Source organism: Rhea pennata, chromosome 5 (genome assembly GCF_028389875.1).
Source record: "Rhea pennata isolate bPtePen1 chromosome 5, bPtePen1.pri, whole genome shotgun sequence".
Lineage (NCBI taxonomy): Eukaryota > Metazoa > Chordata > Aves > Rheiformes > Rheidae > Rhea > Rhea pennata.
This window is the reverse complement of record NC_084667.1, coordinates 52,163,959-52,184,134: the sequence shown is the minus strand read 5'-3', so window position 1 is coordinate 52,184,134 and position 20,176 is coordinate 52,163,959. Positions and strand designations below refer to the sequence as shown.

The following is a 20,176-nucleotide window of genomic DNA, read 5'->3' as shown; positions in this document are numbered from 1 at the left end:
CGCCTCCACCGCCCCCGCCGCGCCCCCGCTGCCCGGCAGGTGGCGCCGCCGCCGCTCGGCCCCGAGCCGGGCGCGGGCCGCGGCCCCCGAGTTGCGCCGCTCCGGCTGCACAGGCGCTCGGGGGAGCTGCCGCCGTCGGCGCCGCCCTTTCCCCGCCTCCTCCTTCCCGCCCCGCTCGCTCGGCCCCTTCGCCCGCCGGGGCCCCGGGCCGGCCATGGCCACCAAGAAGGCGGGCTCGCGGCTGGAGACGGAGATCGAGCGGTGCCGCTCCGAGTGCCAGTGGGAGCGGATCCCTGAGCTCGTCAAGCAGCTCTCGGCCAAGCTCATCGCTAACGGTGCGGGGCCGGGCGGCGGGCGGCCTCGCCGCGCCGCGCCGCCGGCGGGCAGGGCGGGCGGCGGCAGGCCGTGGCGGTGGGCGGCGAGCGGGCTGCGGCGCGGCGGCGGCGGCCGGGCCGGCAGGTGCAGCCGGGCGCGCCGGCGTGAGGGGCCCCGCGGGCCGCGCCGCGCTGGGGGCGGCGGCGGCGAGCGGGCTGCCCGAGGGCGGCGGGGGCGGGAGCCCCGCGCCGCTCGGGGGGCTGAGCCCGGCCGGGGGCCGCCGGCGCGCCCCTCGGCCCCGGGAGGTCCTGCCGCGGCGCGCGGGTCCCGGCGCCCGAGCAGGCGCCCGGCGGCGGCGGCGGCGGCGTTTCTCCGGCCTGGCGGCGCGGCCCGCGGGTTTGTGCCCTAAGCTGCGGAGCAGCCGGGGGTTCATCGTGGGTGCTGCGGCTTTGCAGGTGCACATGCTGTCGGCGTGCGTGCGGCCCTTCTGCCTGTAATTCCTGTGGTCCTGTGCCGCCCTGGAGTGCCTGCACTAACAGTGTGTTCTGCGATGGTTTCTCTCCTCTCCTGTTACTTACAAGCGTGCCTTGGCAATACAGTGCTGCTTCATTTTGTTCCTTACACAAACTGTGAATGGTTTACTTGGTCCTTTATTTCTCATCTCCCTAACTTTTAAATTTTAGATAGAGGAGGTGGAAGATGATATGCTCTTATGGGCTGTGGAAATGCCTAACGAGCTGGGGAGGTGCAGGGAAGTTCTCTTTAGCAGGGGATTCCTGAACTGCTTCGTTCTGGGTGTTGAGAGTAGGTATGGGGATAGCGTCTGCCTCTGTGGGCTCGCTCGTCTGCATGAGGTGCTTCAAGTTCTCTCTTAAAAAAAAAAAAAAAACCCTCCAAGTCTGGAGATGGAGAACTCGAGGTGACTACCAAGAAGAGAAGGTAAAGCAGTGAGAGGATGGGGTGCGATTGTTGGGGGCACATTGCGGAGGCAGTGGTAGCTTTGCACATCTGGGGAGAGAAGAAAACTGTGTGGTTGAAGTCTATGGGAATACAAACAGAAGAGCAAAAGCTTGAATTGAAGAGGAGGGAGAGAATTTAAGGACTTCAGTAACTGAGTGATGATCCTGAAAGTAACCTCTATTCTGTTGGTTAAAAGAAAATGCGGGGGAAAGGTGTTAATATTTAGTTTAGGGAGATGTTTTATTGAGTGTCTCTCTAGAATGAGTGTTATTGCTGTATAGCAAAATTGAGAGGAAGAATGCAATGGAAAACAAAGTTTACAAGGCAATCTTAAAGAACTCCATTAAGACTGAATATTGACTAATCATAGAAATCCATTCAAGAAAATGTAAGTATTTTTTCAAGTGTCTGGTCAAGAGGAATGTTGTCATAGATTACGATGTATTGAGTTGAACCAGAGTGAAAAGATGGAGTGTGAAGAAAGAAGTTGATAACAAGATGTGGCTTTCTAAATTTGAATTTGAAAACTTAAGGAAGAACTTGCATCCCCAAAAGATCTGAAGAAAAGCCAGAACTCCAAATGACTGGATCTTGTTGAAAGGATTATAATATATATTTTTTTAAAATAAAGAGGGGGCAATAACATTACAGAGAGAGAGAGAAGGTTTTTCTGCCCCTTCAGAAAGGCAGAAGATACTATTGACAAGTTTCTGAAGGTAGCTCAGAGGTAGATAGGTGTTTGGTTGTTTGTGTAGTACTTGCAGTGAAAGTTGTAGTCCAGAAAGCTGTCCAAGAAGTAGGTTGTTAATTAAATCCTTAGTTTGACTTCAATTTTGAGTATTTTTTTTTACCCAACTCCAACCATGTTGGAGAAGATAAGAGGAGGGAAGGAGAGAAATAACTTCATTTTGTCCATATACTGTTGTGTAGGGAATTGGCTCTGACTCTTGAGTGTTGCAGCATTTTAGCTGAGGATATAAGCATTTCTGATAATAGGGCTTTTTATTCCTTGAACCCAGATGGGAAGGATCCTTTGGGGAAGTCCTCTTATATTTTCCTCAATCTTACACTATTGCAAATCACTAGCCTATTACCTTATCTGGATCGCATTACACCTGGAAACTGTTTACTTTTGTGGAAGAGTAGTTGACAGAAATTTTAAGAGGCTACATCATTATTTGGATTTTCTTGCACTCACATGGTATTTTCTATATTTTTGCCCACGAAACTTGCAACCTAAATTGGAGCAAGGAACAAATAACAATGACAGCTCCCAGGATGAAGCTATGTGTGTGTGTGTGCGCATATGTAAGGCACTAGTAAATACTTCTAGAGAAGTGCAGCTCTTGAGAGGTGCAGCATTTTATGAGTGGACTTGATTATCGTATTGTTTTCTCTGATTTGTTCTGCTCATGGATCCTAATGCATCAATTCCCTCATAGAATTAAGCGTCTTATTAGAACATGGCAATGGATCAAATCTAAATGTCAGTGTATGTAGGATATTGGATGCACAAAAATGGCCCTTGCTAGAATTAATTTCTATATCTGATGGATTGTGTTTGAAAGGCATTGTGAAGGTATTGAGGTTTAAGATAAAACGGGGGAGAGAAATAAAAGGGTTGGTCACTGCCTTCAGTATTTTGTAAGTCATAGTCACAGTTTGGATAGTGGAAAATATATGTTCTATGTCAAGCTTGTGACTTGCATTGTTTTTGCATGAAAGGATAGATAGATAGATGAAAAAAAGGTCTTTAACGTAACTCAGTTGTTTGGTGCTTATTCAATTCATGTCATATTTTGCTCCCTCAGAACCAGAACTCAGCAACAGTAGTAAGATCGATACAGCATAACACAAATCTGTTTGAGATCTTGCTTTGTAAGCACTTTGATTGGGTCAGGATTGTTATGTGCAGAATTTAAGAAAACAGTAGCAGCTGGTATAGAAAACATCATGCTGCTCTGAGATTCACAAAGATGTGACACTTGGCTGATACATAAGCTGACTGATTTTAAGAAAGAGGCCTTTCCTCAGGGTTCGCATCCTGAGTATGCCTTAATAAACAGAATGGAATGAGACAAGCCTGAAGTAGCTAGAAATATAATCTTAAAGCAGCTTTCACTGAGGCAACTTTGTGTAGATTAGCTTAAGTAACAAAATGCTTCCTTCTAAGAAAATGATCTGAAGAAATTTTGGTTGCATTTGTTGAATTTTACCTAACATTGCAAATGAACATGACGATGGTGAAGCCCTATCATAAGAGTTAGTAACAGCAGTAAGCAGAAACTTAATTGTTCACAGATTGGAAAAAGTAAAACATTAAGTATTGAATATCTAATATTAATGAGTGAGAATATATTTTAAAATGTGACCAGAATTGGGGAGCATCAGTTATAGAATTTTTTCTATTTTAAGCCAGTTTGAATGGGCCACTTTTAATTCAAGGCTTTAATTATGGGAAAAGCAAATACAACTTTGTTTTGGAAAAATTGATTGGCATCAAAAACTGTTGTGCACAGAAAATTCAACACGCAATAACAGGTTTTCCAAAAATCACAGCTTAGTGTAGTGATGGCTGCAACACTTTGATGTTAGTAGTCACATGTAGTTGAAATCCCATTAATATTTTTTTCCATTAACACTTTTGTATTTGAAGAGATCTGTAAAGTTGCTGTTCTCAAACACTGAAAAATAAGACTTATGAAATACCAGTGCTGCTCCTTTTTCAGTAAGTTTGACAGAATGTGTTGATCTTACAAATGACTCATGTATTTTAATGAAATGTTCATCTTCTGGAGGGTGTGTTTTGAAGCCTCTCTGCAACTTTTTAGTTTATTTTTATAATGAGTTTATCACATCATTCATGGTTCTGGGAATTGGATGGCTGGATTTCTGTGGAGTTCAAATGATAATTTTGGAAGCTAGCATTCACATTTCAAAGCTGCTTCTAAGTCATGAATTTATGATCATGACTGATGGAACAGTAGCATCTCAAAGGAAGTTATTGCGGTGGACTTCTGTATGAAGATTGTAGCTGCTCACAATGTTCTTGGAACATCAGCGTTCAAATAGTTTCTTTCCTTCCTTTGGAAACACAGTGAGGAAACCTTAGGTCAGTTCAGTGGCAAGCTGAGTGGGTAAAATAAAGAATGCATGAATTTCCGTGAGTGTTTCCGACCATTCACTGTCGCTACAATCAGAACCTGACCTTGCTCAAGTGCAGTGCAAGCTATGGTCCTCTCTGAAGAAGCACTGAGGAGGCAAATTTCTCTAGCTGCAGTGAGGTAAAATGATGTAGTTCTCTAGAAACCTTAGCTGATATGAAATACTCCATTAGTTAAGCAAGCGAGAGAATGCATGCCCCTGAAGTTTGCTGATCTATATGTTAGCAAGAGCACTGTGACATTGCCATGAAAATAGAACATTACCTAGAGATATCAAGTTTGCTGATGACCAGCCTTTAAGCATACTTCTGTCTTGCTTGCTTTCTTTCCAATTGAATTTCTTACTCCTATTACTGTATCTTTTTTTTCCCTTTGATTTTTTTTCCTCTGCCTGCTTTCCCCTGTCAACACCTAGTTTCTAATCTATCTTTCCGCACACTTACTTTGCACAGTTAAGGAGCAAATAGGAGCTGAGAGCAGTTGGGAGCAGAGTACCAAAACCAAAGGATTGGAAATTTTTTGTGTGTTTATTTTTGTTTGTCACTTTCTATGCTTTTTGTACATCTTTATATGAAAAGGAAGTAAAAATAGTAATATCTTACCAGTTTTCATTTATTTTGTTCCTTTGTGAAATTCGAGCTTTCAGATGTATATGGGTAAAGCTTATCCTCAGGGTAAACCAAGGGTTTGTAAGTCTGCTCAGACTCATGCCCTACTTTAAAGGTACTTACAAAATTTGTTTGTTTTGTACATATACAGCTTGTAATATAATTTATTGTGCAAAGCTTTCAGAAGAGGTCCACACTTCTACCAGAAAAGTTTGCAGGTCGCTTGAGTGACTTGTCTTTTTGCTTTTCCACAAAAATGGGGTGTACTCTTTCTTTGTGGTCTATCTTGTTTTCCTTCCTGTGGAATTGCAAGAATATTTACAGAATAAGCATCCTAAGAGCACATATTTTGCTGAATGAATGAAGAGCAAAGATGGTGGAGGTACTTAGATGGATTGCCTTATTTTTGACTGACAGCTTTGTTTCTTCAGATAGCCAGGGGTGTTATAACAGTGCAAGTAATGGTGTAGATCTGCTGCTCGTGTTCCAACCAACTTGTCATCTGGAAGGGAAATGCTAGCGTAGTCAGTCTGTGATTTCACGAGTAACTGAGCTGGTCTAACACCTTGCTGCTTTCGTGTGGAGGAGGTCTTTCTTCTGGCCTGTGCTCAAGCTGCTCCTTCCCTCTATGCTTTCTCTTGGCCCTATGTTCCTGCCCTCTCCGTTGTGTTGATGAACACCAGAGGTGGTGTTTAACATGCCAGCCCAACAGAAAACTGGGTGCTCCTCTTTCTGGGTTAGTTCCTGCTGTCTTTCTGAGCTGGATGGCATTGCTGAGGGGTCTGAAGAAGGTAACAAAACAGCTGAGGGAAGCTGAACAGTGGAGCACCTAGCAGAGGGCGAAAGTAAATGGGGTTTGGAGTAGATGTCCTCTTTTTAGTGACCCTGCTGGTAGAGACTTGCCCCTTGTGTGAAGCTATGTGATTGATCTGAGTGGAGTGAAATAAGTACTTCTGGGTATTTGGAGCTTATAGATATTTATATTAAATTATAAGGATTCTTCCATGCATCATATATGAAATTATTTTCAAAATTAGCTTTTTCATGGTTAATGTTGTTGGTTGTACTCTGCTCTGTTTAAAAATTAAGGCAGAAGTGATAGCTGATAGCCTGACTTGACAGTACATGTAACTGGTATATATTGGTATATAGATGCTCTAGGTTGCTTTAGCCTAACTTCAGGGGTTAAAGTTTACTTTTTTTTTTTAATAAGCTCATTATACTCAGGATTGCTTATATCACTTTTTCTTGAATTGTATTGGCACCAAGATAAAGAAGAGGGAAAATGTTTGCAAAAATACAAAATATGGGCTATTTCCCTGCAGATATATATTGTAAATGATCAGACTTTAGGATGTGATATGAAATACTCCATTAGTTAGGCAAGGGAGAGAACGCATGCCCCTGAAGTTTGAAGTTAGATTCTCTGTGATTCTATCTGTCCTGAACATGATTTAGTCTGGTCTGATAGGATGGGACTGGAGACAAGAAATGGGTTTTTAAGAAGTAAGGGGCAGGCTGGTGGGATAAATTAGAGGGAGTGAGAATGTCTGCCTGGTAGTGAAACGTTAGTTGGTAGCAAGGTCTCTAATCATCAGAGAACACTTCTTCCAGAGGCTGGAGTGGAGATAGATCAAGAGTGTTGAATCTCAGCATTTCTCTGGTGTCAGCAAACATTTGAGAGAATGTGCAGTGGCAGGTATTAGTACTGTGATCAGAGGAAGTTATGAAATTACTCTGGTGCTTCTGGAGACAACATTGCCTGAGTTTTTGCAGGTTCCTTTCCCACTGCTGATCTTTGATTCTACTGAAAAGGTATTTGTGTAAATATAATCCTTCACTATAACCTTGCGTTGGCTTTAGGAAAAGGGAATACATGAACAGTATTTTTTTTTTAATAAGGTGTCTACGGGCACCCTTTCAAAAATAAAATTGAAGTGTCTCCTTTTACACATTTTGGTACAGCTTTATAGGCGTGCGTGCTGTTCTTTCTTTCTACAAGACTTTTGCTCATTCAGTTCACAGAATAGACTGACCTCTGGAGACAGAGCTATAAATCTTCAGGCTGGAAGGGCACAATCAGTACCTCCTCAATGCTTGTGGAGTTATCACATTGGAAATCTCTAATATCTGTCATACTGTAGTAGGACAAAAGCAATTTGCCATAAGTAAACTCTGTTATTAAGTTTGTCACCAATATTGGTATTCTTTAGAGATGACATATTAACAGTGATTAATCAAAAATCCTAGTTTTATCAGCTGGTCTACAGCTGATGTTTCTGTAATATGTAAAATGTGGTAAAGCAAAGTAAGGACTTTGGAGTGTGTGCTTGTATCATCTGGAAAAGAGGTCAGAACTTTACCCTATTAGATACTTAGGCTTAGTTATCTTTATAATTGAAGTAGGTCTTGAATGCTTAATCTGCGCTGAAAGAAAGGAGGAAATAAAAAAAGGAGTTGTATGGGACAGTATTTGGCAAAGGCTGCTGTTCCTCTGGTGTGTTCTCAGTTAAATGGCTAAAAATGTTGCGTTTTGCATGTAATCTGGGATTGTGTATTGTTGTTTTGTTGTTGCAACAGCTGTGTGAACTAGAGCAGCCACTTTACTGGAACAAAGTAGTAGTTTTTTCAGCTGCAAGCATATTTGGTGCTGGAGCCCTGATGCAGACATCTCCGTGGTTGTGCATTTACAGAGAGTCAGGAGGTGGAAGGTGTTGCCATGCTTCACAAAAGACTTATCCCTTCCCTGTCCCAAAAAGCAACTTAAATTGTGCTCTTTCTGCAAGAAGTAGGTGAGATGCCTCTTGGCTCCAAGCAAATCCCAAATGCAGCTCACCTCAGCTCAGTAGCTTGTTTTCTCTCAGTAAAACTTATGGAAAAGTAACCAAAATAAGAAAGGGCATGGAAACTGTTAGTGCTTTCATATTTCTGCTGCAGCTAATTATGTGAAAAAGTTGATGCTTACTTTTCAAGTGTGCCTTACTTCAAATTCAAATTTGTCTGGGCTCATCTTCCAGCCACACTTCTGTTTTTCTTTCTACCATTTTAATTACAGTCTCTTTACCCTAACTGGGAGAAAATATTGTGCTTAATCAAGGCTTTATTTAGATTGCTCTAAGGGTTTAAGGAGAGTAGACAGCTGATAAAAGAAAAAATGATCAGCTGCTAAAAGATGCTTTCTGTCTCAAAGCTTGTAGTTATGTACCCAAGACAGTCCTCTCTGATCTATGGGTGTGCGCTGTTGCCTTGCAAGAATTTACTTGTGACTTTCCTAGAGGAGCTAGTGGGGAGAAGGGGACACATGGAGGCTCTTTGGGGAGTGACTGGCTTTTGGAGATGGTAAGATACTCCAGTATCCCCTCTTCTAGGGAAAGTGGCTCATCCCTGTGGTTTCATCTGAGCTTTGGGCTTCCAGTGAGCCTCTAGACAAAAACAAAACAAAACAAAAAAACAAACAAAAACCACACCGTTTTGGCCTGAGAATGAATCAGTGACTAATACTGAGCACTTAATTAATACTGAGAGCTGTTCAGGGTGTGAAGGTGAGAACTGAGACCTCTAGATGGTGAGGACAAGGAGAAAGGAAGTGTTCCCATGAATGAGAAGTCAAGCAGAATCATGGTGTCTTCAGTCTCTGTTTATCAACCTACTTCCCACCCCACCCTTTGACTTCAGAGAGCAGAAGTTGGATTTAGGCATCATAGTCTGTAAAATTTGTTAACTTCAGGTGCTGCGATGTAGCTCTTCATTAGAGCAAGATCCCAAACCACTTCCCCCATGACATGGTTTTGTTTTGCCTTCCCCTGAAATTGGCTCAAGGCTCTTTTATAGTCAGTAGTGTCGGGGAAACTTGTTTGCCCTTTGAGACAAGCCATGGAAAGAAGGAAGACTGAAAAGAGTTCCTGTCTGCCACAGTGTGTGGTTTTCTTGTTCTCTAAGCCACTATTTGATCATCTGTTTGATTTGAACAAAATGTAAATGGATGAAAGCTAATTTCTGATCATTCTCCTTCAGTGTAGCTACTAGAACTATGGAGATGTTTATTACACCATTTGCAATCAAATATAGAAGCATACTTGCTGTTTCCAATTAAAATACCCAGAGGTGATGATGATTCTGTTTACAGGTTGTATCTACAACACTGGGAAGCCTGATGTGTGTCTTTCTTTTTTTTTTTTTTTTTTTTTTTTTTTTTTTCCATTGTATGTTATTGAATGAGTCAAGCTTAATTCAAACATACATTTATCAATAATTTGGATGATGCTGTGTAGCTACCTGTTTTGATTATATAAGGTTTTGATGATCTTAGTGTTTTACAGGTGAAATTGGGAGACTGAGCAAATAAAGAGCTATAAAAATAATTTATTTTTAAACCGCTGTTATGTTTTTCTGTTCTTTCTGTTCTGTGCCCTCATAAAATAAATTTCTAGCAGTGGTGCTGTGGTAGTAATTTGCTTAAGCTATAAGCATATACATGAATAGTCTTGGAAACCACAGTAATGGACTTCAGAAAATGCTTCATAGCACTGTTCTTTGATTAATGGTCATAAGTGCTCTGATTTCCCTCTAATTTGTGTATGCCTGGTTCAGCTACTTGTTGGACTGGTTGAATAGGGATTATAGTAAGGCTGAAACTACTTGTGGGACTTCTGACTAGTAACATACTGTGGCAGTAGCTCAGCATCTCCCAGGCTGCAAGTCATTTTTCCACTTAAGATTCGGCAATCTGGTGATGTTCTTTCTCCCTTTTGGGGAGGGGAGAGGTGAGGAATTTTGTAAAATAAATTTACTACCGGACAACACACTTCTGATGTTCTGAAGCGTGAAAGAACGTCAGTTGTAGACCTTACTGTTTTCATTGTAAATACTGTTTTCTCACTTCATTTTTCTTTTCATGTCATTTGGATTCCTTACGGTGCGTGATATTTGTGGTTCCTCAGTATTCTTTGGAAACAAAGTTTGCTTAGCAAAGTGTTAAACTAAATAAAAGAAAAAAGGAATATTTGTTAAATGAAATATTTTGTTCTGGTTGGATATAGAACAGGGTTGAAGCATCTACTTGCACAACCCTTAAAACTTAGAGTGAACAGACATTTTTATCCATTTTTAAATAGCCACTTAGCTTTAAAAATATAGTTAACAAAATTCATTTTCATTGTTTCTCTCCCAAGGAGAACATTACTGTACTGAAACTCAAGTATTATTTTTAATGCTTCATCTTATTTTTTTTCCTCGCTTTTCTAAAGCATCAGGAGGCTTGTAAACAGAAATCGTGCGCTCAGATTTTCTCTCTGGAGCATTCTGAATGTTATTAGCAAAATGCCTGCACTGAAAGGACCCCTCGATGACCTATTCTTTGCAAGGCAAATAGTCGAATCCTGTGAACGTTTCTGAAGCACAGTTTTACAAGTTTGTAACTGGTCACTGATCTCTGAGATACTTTCACACAGCACATACCTTATACCTACTATGGTATGAAAAATGAGACTAACCAAAATTGATTGCATTGCTATGCAAAAACAGCTATATTTTCTGTGTATGCAGTTTATACTCTGATTTCCAAGGAAGTAGAACAGGCTGAGGAAAGTATAACCCTGCAAAGGTATGCTAAAGATATCTTTGAACAGGGAAACTCTGATTATAGTATTCAACTTTACTATCTGTTTATAATAATACAGTAGCTAATGAAATGTGGAATTCAGAATAAGTCTGTCCAAAGGGGATTTGGTATGAAATGTCAGGGTTAGATTTGGTCCTTAATATTTTTTTTAGTTTGCAGCTAGAAACTGAAGATAGGCAAGTGACTGGTTTTTATTAATTACATTAAGAGTTCTGTTTGAAGGAAAAGAAAGAAGCCGCAGAAAACAAACTGTAACAGAATAGATGCTGAGTATTTGAAAAAATCATGTTAGGGTATTGCTTCTCTTGGAAAATTTGCCTTATTGCGGAAAGTTACAACTGTCTCTACCGTTTTTGCTTTTTTAGTATGTTGTATCAGTGCTTGCAAAAAATCTGTTCATATTGATGGAAAATTACCCCATGGTGGCATACTTAATGTATGAGTCATGAGGTATATTTTTAAAGAGGATGGAGAAATTAGAAACCCGTGTGTAACTGCAGAGCAGTGATCACACTGAGATTAGAGGTGTGGTGCGTTAGCATGTGTGATTTGTTGGACTGCCTTGGGAGAGGTAGAGAGACATTGTCTGAGCATTAACGGGTTGAACTAGAAGAGCCAAAGATCAGCTGGGGTTGAAAATCGAGAGATGTAAAGGGCAATAAAAAAAGCTCAATAAAAGAGATATGCTGGTGGCAAACGGAAAGCTAAAGAAAACATGAGGTTACTTACTGCTCTATGCGGTTTGGAGAACGAGTGAGAAAGGACAAGGCTGATGTACTCAGTACCTCTTTGCCTGTTCTCAGGCTTCCCAGGTTCCTGAGCACTGGTGGAGTCTTGTGGAGTGAAGCATTACCCCTAATAGAGGAAGACAGAGTTAGGCACAGTGAGTGGCATACACAACCCCACAAGACCCAGATGGGTTACACGTGAGAGTGCTGAAGGCTTGGCCAATGTTGTTGCGAGGCCACTCTCTCATCTCTGAAATGTCATGATCATCAAGGGAGATTCCTGGTGACTAGAAAATGGCAAACCTCATGCCTGCTTTCAAGAAGGTCAAGACAGAGAATCTGGGGAACTATAGACTGCTCAGCCTAACCTCAGGCCCTCAGAAGATTAGGGAGCAAGTCATCCTGGGAGCTCTGTCTACATGAAGCTAGTTGGAAGAATAAAAAGGTAATTGGGGTCATCTGACATGGGTATACCAAGAGCTACATGATAACTTTTGATGTTGTGGTGACAGGCTGAGTGAACATGGGGATGACTGTGTGTATTGTTCATCTTGACTTTGCCCAAGTTTTTGACACAGTTTTCCATAGTATTCTTGTAGCTAAATTGAAAATACGTGACTTGGATAAGTGGACAAGAGGTAGGTGGAAAACTGCCTGTATTGCTGGGCTCAGAGGGTTGTGGCCAGTGATACAGAGTCCACCTGTGGCCTGTTAAGAGTAGGACGTATGGATTGATGTTGGGGTCAATGCTGTTTAATACCTTTCTCAGCCATCTGGACATGGAGAACGCACCTTCAGTGATTTTGTGGGTGAGAAAAAAATGAAGGATCTTGACAGGCCAGAGAAATGGGCTAACAAGAAAATCTATGAAGTTTAGCAAAGGCAAATGCCAAAGTCCTATATCTGAGGTGGATAATGATACAGGCTTGGGGGGAGGGGGTCAACTAGAAGACAGCTTTATAGTATCTGAAGGTCCTGGCAGACAAAAAAGGGAATGTGAATTGGCAGCATACACTTGTGGCAATGAAGGCTGACCATGTACTGTGCTCTGTTAGCAAGACTGCAGCCAGTATTTTGAGGGAAATTATTATTCTCCACTGTTTGTCACTTGTGAGACCTCATCTGGAGTACTGTATCCAGTTTTGGACTCCCTAGCAAAAGAGAGACATTGATACAGAGCAAGTCCTGTGCAGGGTCACCAAGACCAATACACCAAGCTGTATTTATTCAGTCTTAAAAAGAGAAAGCTGAGAAGGAGTCCTGCTGTTGTCTTTTCTACTCTCCCATTGAGGATGAAGATGGCCTCTTCTCAGAACTGCACAGTGAAAGGGTTGGAGCCAATGAACACAGATTGCAATCTGAGAAAAGTTGATTGACTAGAGGGGAGGAAAAAAAATATATTTACAAAGAGAGCAGTCAAATGTTGGAGCAGGTTGTCTGGCAAAGTTATGTAATCTCCATCCACGGAAATACTCAAAACTGAACTGGGTATGACCCTGAGCTGCCTACTTCAACACTGAAGTTAGCCCTGCTTTGAGCAGGAAGTTGGACCAGACTGCCTCCAAAGTTTTCTTCCAACCTGTACTTAGTCTGTTAAAAAGATCAGTAGTATGGAGCTGATTACTCCCTATTTGCTCTTTCTATATTGCTAGTCTATTTTTTTCCTACTTAGTACTTTAAAATATCTTTTTCTTTCTATCTGAGCAGGCTTTAATGAAAGAGTAACAAAATATTATTTTAAATTGCTTCAAAAATTCCCAGAAATACATTTGTATTACTGTGAATGTGTGGGAACAAACTGAGTCCTTTTCTACTTCTATTTCTTCAGAGAATTAAAAATTCCAGGTGTAAAATATTAGAGGAACTTACAATGATAGCTTGGTTTGGGGATTACTTAACTTTGCAAAGTTTTGACTGCCTGTCAAATTACAGTAGCGTCTGGGTACAGATGAGAATAGTATGGTCCAGGACTATGAGCTGAATTCAGTAAAGGTGATATTTCTATTTGGCTTTCTTGTCCTCCTCCAGGAGGACCCCTTCAAACAAGCTCAACCTGATTTTTGGGCAGGCTCAGTGTTTGCTAGGGAGTCCAGGGCTGTGGCTAGGAGCGAGAGGCAGTTTGGGATCTCCTGCTTGGGCCCTTTCCTAGGAGAACAAGGTTGGTCACAACTACCTGAATTGGCAGCTGCTGCTGCTACAAGGAAGTGGAGCAGTGGAGTCTGTGGACAAGGGATTTCAAAACCTGATGTTTCCTCCAGTTGTTTGTGTCAGGAGCATCTACCCGTTTTCTAATGTACTCTGATATTATATAGGCAAAACTCATACTGTAGGAAAGATTCCCCCCCCCCCCCCCGTTTTCTAAACACAAGAAAGACTCTGTAAATCATGTTAAGTTTTGTGAATCTCATAAATGTGCTCCATTCTGATAGACACAGCAAGTACTAAAATCCTCTAACTCCCGTGTCTCCTGCTGCAGTTGGGAATGGTTTCTTGTGCCTTACCAAAAAATTCTTTCCTACTATAGTAACCCTCTCATACTAGTTCTGTTCAAAAACATTAAATTCCCAATGTGCAAATTTAAATTAGTTTTACCTTCAATGATGTATACTGTAAGCTGTATCTAAAATATTGTGCAAATATTTTGTACCTGTATTATGTAAAATAGCATACAAAGTTTGAGTCTTCACATTTGTCAGAATGTCAGTTTGACTTTTGTTGTTTATTCTGTTAAACTGTACTATAGTCCTGAGGATAGTTGATAAAATGAAAATGTTTCAGTCAAGCTTTAAAATGATGAACTTCTTGCTTAAGGGATGTGCAAGTTGTATGATGGATTTGCAGATGCATGTTGAACTGTACAGTTGGCTTGTTAGAACAACTAAGTAGCTGTCAGTTTTGCCACATGAGTGTTGAACAGTCAAATAAAAGCAATTTTTTTGGTAGTAGTAATATTTGGCTTTGGGCTGGGAATTCTCTGCCTTTAATACAAGTCAGTTTCCTGGAGTTTCTCTAAAGTAATGTTGCACTAGGACAATGTTTTAATTTCCCTTCTTTATCTTTCAAGGGACCAACATTTTCTGACTACAAAAACTTTAGTCCAGGTACAAACCTGCATCTGGAATGCATTGTTGTCATGAGGCTAAACTGAGCAAAAGGGGCACACTTTGGGCAAATCAAAGCATGCGTGACGAGTTGTAAAGGTGCTCTTAGAAGAGGAATGTACATGTCCAAAGTGACACTTAAGATTAGTTAGTATTGTGTGATCTAGATATGAGATGACTGTAGCTAATCTGCCTGGATAAACTTTTGTTTGGTGGCTAAAGGAATGGAATTGTCACTGCAGATCTGGGGCTGACAAATTGGATAACTGTGTTCTGAAAGCCAGAAAATCAATCAGAGTGGTAACCAGGCAGTATCTCTGTCTTGTCTTCATCTATCTGAGATCTCTTTAAACTATTCTGCAAAAAGAAAAAGCAAAACATTAGTGGATGGTAAATGAGAACAAATAAATGTCCATGTCACCATGAATGTCATTCTCAGAATATCAAATTTAAAAACATAAGCAGAACAAGAGTAGTTCCTTTGATATCTTTGCTATTTGGTCTCTAATATCTCCTTTCAAGAAGGTGTGATTTAGGAGTTAGCTTGAGGTTTCAAGGAATTTTTTTTTTTTTGAGGTTTTTGTCCTTTAGCTTGTTAAGACATACTACAGGACAGCATTAGTCTTTATAGCTTTTTGTTTAATGACATTGTATGTAGGTTAGATATACTGGTCCAACTGTGCTGTAATTTGCTGCAGTTAGAGATGAGATGATGATGATGATGTGTTTATAGTTCCCAAAGATTTTCCTCTACAGTAATACTGAGTTCTACATGTTTTGGGTCTTTCCGTTCCCTTCCCTTAATCTCTACGGGCACTGTTAAAGGTTAGGGCTGTCAGTACCTTTTTCATTGTCAGCTTTTTGTATTCCTCCTTTTAAAATTAATTTATTTATTTTTAATTCAAATTCAGGTTGTTTAGCCCTTGGTTGCAAGATGTGATCTGATATTTTCAAATCCCAAATAATGAAGATATCTCTCACTGCTATCTCATCACCAGAAAAACTACTCAACAGATTTCAGTAAATAAGTCTGGTGGTCCTGGATATGGGCAAAGTAAAGGGTGACCAGTTTCTTGAATTTCAGCAAATGTGCTCACTCCAGCTTTGCTGAGTAACGTGGTGTTACATTCTGCCACCATGTTGTACTACCAAGTGGTGGTATGCGTCTCAAGAAACTGAGAGAATGACAAGAAATTGAATTTCATACAGAAGGTTTCACGTGACTGGAGCCTTAACAAGGTCTGGGCGATACCTGTGTAGTTGCAGCCCAGATCTGAATGATGATCAAAGCTGTGCTGAGGGACCTGCAACATACAACTAGTTGGACAAATTAATCTAATATCTCTAAGTATTCATATTTAAAGCTACATTAGGCATTTTATGAAACAGAAGCACATTCTTTGGTATTGTGAATATCAGAAGTACCCCTTGCCACAATTGGAAAGCTACAAGATATGTTAAGGCTTTTGAATTAACTGTTGTTTTTTGAGGGAGGAGGGAAGTATACTGGTTTTCAGTTAATGCTTTAATCCATTATAGCTTGGAACATCAGAGACTTGCTTCCACAATGATAGATGGGCAAATGATAAATTGAAAAGTAGAACAAAGTACCATGAAGATTGTGTTAAATCTGAATAATTGACTTTGTGTTTGTATTGATTAGCTTATATTTAAAATTCAGATCTGCGAAGGATTGCCTCTACTGAAATGTTAGTGAAATGAGATGGTTTCTGATATTTCAATATATTTGGTTTTATTTTACAGATGACATGGCAGAACTTCTTCTTGGGGAGTCCAAACTAGAACAATTTTTGAAGGAAAATGCTCTTAAAGAGAGCAGTAGTCCCCGGGGCCCCCGGCCAAAGCTGACTGAAGTCAGGAAACATCTCACTGCAGCACTAGACAGAGGAAACCTAAAGGTATGTAAGTAAGTCTGGGCAAGAATAAGAGAAGTTTAAATTTACTTCAGTAGTTTACTAATTATGGAAAAGTTCAGAAAGTTCTTATGTTACTTGTTTTTTTTCATTATTACTTTTATTTTGATGTTATTCCTAGTACATCAATGGTATGCTATTTCATAGATTTTTGTTCCTTCTTGGATTTATGAAGAATAAATCATATAAGATTAGATAAATTCAGATAAATATATTAAATTTATTTTCTTCAGATAAAGTTCATAGATTTTCTTTCATTAATAAAACAAGAAAATGGTTATTGACTTCAAGGATGCTTAGGTAAACTGCTTTCGGCATGTTATTTGGAAGTTTTACTTGGTGTATATAATGCGCTGCAAAGAACAGTGTAGTTACATGGAAGATGTTACAGATATGCAAAATATTTTACAGATTCCTGAAGGAGTCTCATAACTATTCAGGAAAGGTTTCTTTAACTTAGAGTTAGGGGCAAGAAAAAGGTAAATGCTTGAGGGATTTTGTCTTCATCTTTTGATAGTAACCATTCTGGTTCTGCTTTGCTTAGTTGTTGTTGTAAGCTACTACATCGCTTTATCTTGTCTGTACTCATACCTATCCCTTCTGAGAGATGAGAAGAACCTTATTTACAGTCATCTCTAACTTCCTGTGTTGCACTTCCAGTGATCTGTGAGAGTATTACTTTCTCCTCCCATTGGTCTTCTTCAAGACATTCCTCTGCCCTGACACTTTGAAACTCTGCAAGTTAAATATACAGGCTGTGGAGCATGTATTACTGAGTTTAAACTTTATTGTGATCTGTGCTTGTGGTATTGGAAAAAAATTACTGGAGGGGTTGTAATGATTCACGGCCTTTAAATAGTTTGTTACCCAGCAAATCTGAATCCTGACCGAGAGGTACTTCTGCTGCATGTATAGATAAATATGTAAAGGTGTAAAATGACTAATAAAGTGAGAATAAAATTACTACTCAGGAGCATGGTGGATTACCATTTTGTGGATTCACCTCCTACCCTAAATTCTCCAAATATTACATAAAGATAGAATTTTGATTCTTTGTTGCTCTGTAATTACAAGAGATGTACTGGGAGGTTTCTGTAGTGAATATATAAAAAAAAAAAGGGACCAAAACACTGTCAATTAGGTGTGTTGTCTCAGGAAAAAAAAAAAAAAAAGCTTTCTTATTCCTTTTCCTTCTAGCCAGAATTCTTACAAGAAGCGAACCTAATTATGGCTAAGTTAAACTATGTGGAAGGTGATTACAAAGAAGCTCTGAATACCTATGCCAGAGTTGGAGTAGATGACTTGCAGCTAGCTGCAGTGCCACCGTATAGGCTAAGAATGATTGCTGAAGCATATTCTACAAAGGGTAAGATTGCACTTTCCAATATATTAATAAAGTAATTTTAATAAAGTTAATTGCCTAAAGTTAAACAAACTGTTGGCTTGCATAGCATCAACAGGGTGCCAAAATACTGAATTTGTGAATAAATAAGAAGGTGGCTTGGGTCCCTTAAATTATTCAGAGTTTATGCTAGATTGACAAGATTCTTAATGTCTATTAGTATTTTCATTTTAATGCTGCCACCACCCAAAATTATTTTTAATGTGTATATTTGAAAGTCCTTTGATATGTAAATGTCATGATATGTGTGGCTAGATACTAATAGTGTTACTTCTGTTCCTGAAAGTTAAGAGTTACAGGAGTAGTCCATTGTGGCACTTGCATGTATTGCAATAGCTGTAGACAGAAATGAAGCACCTCAATTTACTGCACCTTTTACCAAATGTTAAAATGCTTAAGCTAAACTTAAATTACTCCTTTGTTTAATACTGTTATTACGGTTTTGCTCAACTAAGTTACTTAAAGCAATGCTTTTCTTGTGGGGGTTTATTTCTGGTTTCATCTTGTGTTGGCTTTTTTTCATGTTCAGAAAGTGACAAGTATAAAATTTTTGTTATTGTGTTTGGTTTTTGAGTAGTACAGTGAAAATTGTAATGCTGGCCTTGTGTCTTAAGGTGGCAGTGCCACTTCAGTTTAGAAAACACATTAATGGGCTGCGAGCTGGGTCAGTGTTTTGAGTGTCAGTTCATATGCCACAGGTTTATTTAGAGGTGATTAGAGGCTTGTAGTTATTTCCCAACTAAATACCTGCTGTTATTACAGGAATTTTGGGTTTCACTGGAAAAGATATTTCTGCTTGCAGATTCAAGGATAACAGTTGTTATATAAGGATATAACTATATGACTTTTCTGAGTCTTTAGACTGTTTCTTTGGTGGTCTTGAACAAATCATCGTTGTACTAAGAAATGAGAAATTTTTTGTACTGCTTGTTTGCAAGCATCAGCATCAGCATCAGCCCAGCCAATAAATGTGTAGTGCAGCAGTCAACAGAGAGGTAGTAAAAATATCTATGTGTCAGTTGCCTCGTTTCTGTCCAGTTTTGAGGCAGATCCACCTTGAGTGGACCTGCCATCTGCAGAGGGTTTGTATCCTTTCGAGTCTCCACTGATCATGATGAGCTTACCTCAGACAAGAGGCAGGGACTGCTGGTTGTTGTGTCTTAATTGCTATGGAAAGTCCTTTCCGTATTTAGGAAAGGACTACCTCCAAATGCTTACCTTCTCACTCAGAGGTTTTCGTTCTGTAACAGAGGTGGTAGCTCAAGCAGGACACTTCATTGGATGTGTTGATTCTTCTGCGGTTGTAACGTGGCACTTAAATGAGCATTTTACGCTATAACCCTAAACTAATCTTCACAGATGATCTGCTTTCCACGCATGTATCCCATTTTCTTCTTGTTTGTGAACATACAAAATATGTTTTAATAGTGGCAAGAGGAAATAGAATCAGAGCCTGGCAGAAGAAGTAAGATCCTAAAACACTCACTAAACTGTGGTGTTGAGCAGTGTGGGTATATGTGTGTGTGTGTGTACATTTGTGTGTATATTTATAGACTTATGTTGCTATAAAGTCAGACTTGACCAAAAAAAAAAAAAAAAAAGGTGGGTGGGGGAGGGGAACTTACTACTGTCTCTTTGGAGTCTCCAGAGCTCAGACTGTGTCTGAATGAAGTAGCCATCCAGTTGGTAGGTCGTAAACCTCACTGAAAAAGGTTCCTTATGTGCAGCAGTCTACATCAGAAGACTCTGGCTCTCCATCCAGAATGTGAAATGTAGAGTTTCCACGCACAGCCCCAGTCTTCAACTCTAGAATAATTCTGTCGTTAAACTAATGGACAGAAGCCATCTGCTGGCTGCAGTGCATTCACCAAGAGAACCTGAACACTTCTTCATAAATAACAAAGGATAGACGTACATGTTGTAAAATGAGGCTTTTAGGTGTCAGTGCTGAGGACAGCCTGTTTGGAAGGGTGCAAGTAAGACATAATATTGGCTGAGAATAGGTCACTTAAAGGATTCAAAGCCATTTAAATCCAGCAAGGAAGACTAAATGATTGTTAATGACTGAAAATTCTGAGAAAAATTCTAGCAAACTGCCTTTGAAATCTTTTCGGTTTTCTTTGGCTCTTTGGGAGCCTGTAATGTACAGTTGCATTAATTTGTGAATCATTACTGAGGCCTCAGTATCCACACAGCTGCTGGAAAGTTTTCACTACTCCTTGGGAAAAGGATCAATATTGTTAATGTGATGACAGAGGAGCCTACCTTATTTCATCCAACCAAGCAGCTAATGGGCAGCAGTTTGTAATGATGAGCAAAAAAATGCTTCAGAAAAGAACAGGAG

At 40.1% G+C, this 20,176-nt stretch overlaps 1 protein-coding gene across 5 annotated transcripts in view; it reads left to right on the top strand.

Annotated features, from left to right (window-relative positions):
- Positions 1-202: 202 nt before the first annotated feature.
- The window catches only part of TTC7B (tetratricopeptide repeat domain 7B), a 140,244-nt gene continuing 120,270 nt past the window's right edge, over positions 203-20,176 (top strand). For all 5 annotated transcript variants that reach the window (XM_062577172.1, XM_062577174.1, XM_062577173.1 and 2 more), the window contains exons 1-3: positions 203-335; positions 16,261-16,415; positions 17,628-17,796. In XM_062577172.1, the coding sequence (XP_062433156.1) occupies positions 215-335; positions 16,261-16,415; positions 17,628-17,796 (445 nt within the window). In that variant the 5' untranslated portion in view covers positions 203-214. The remainder of the gene's footprint in view (positions 336-16,260; positions 16,416-17,627; positions 17,797-20,176) is intronic.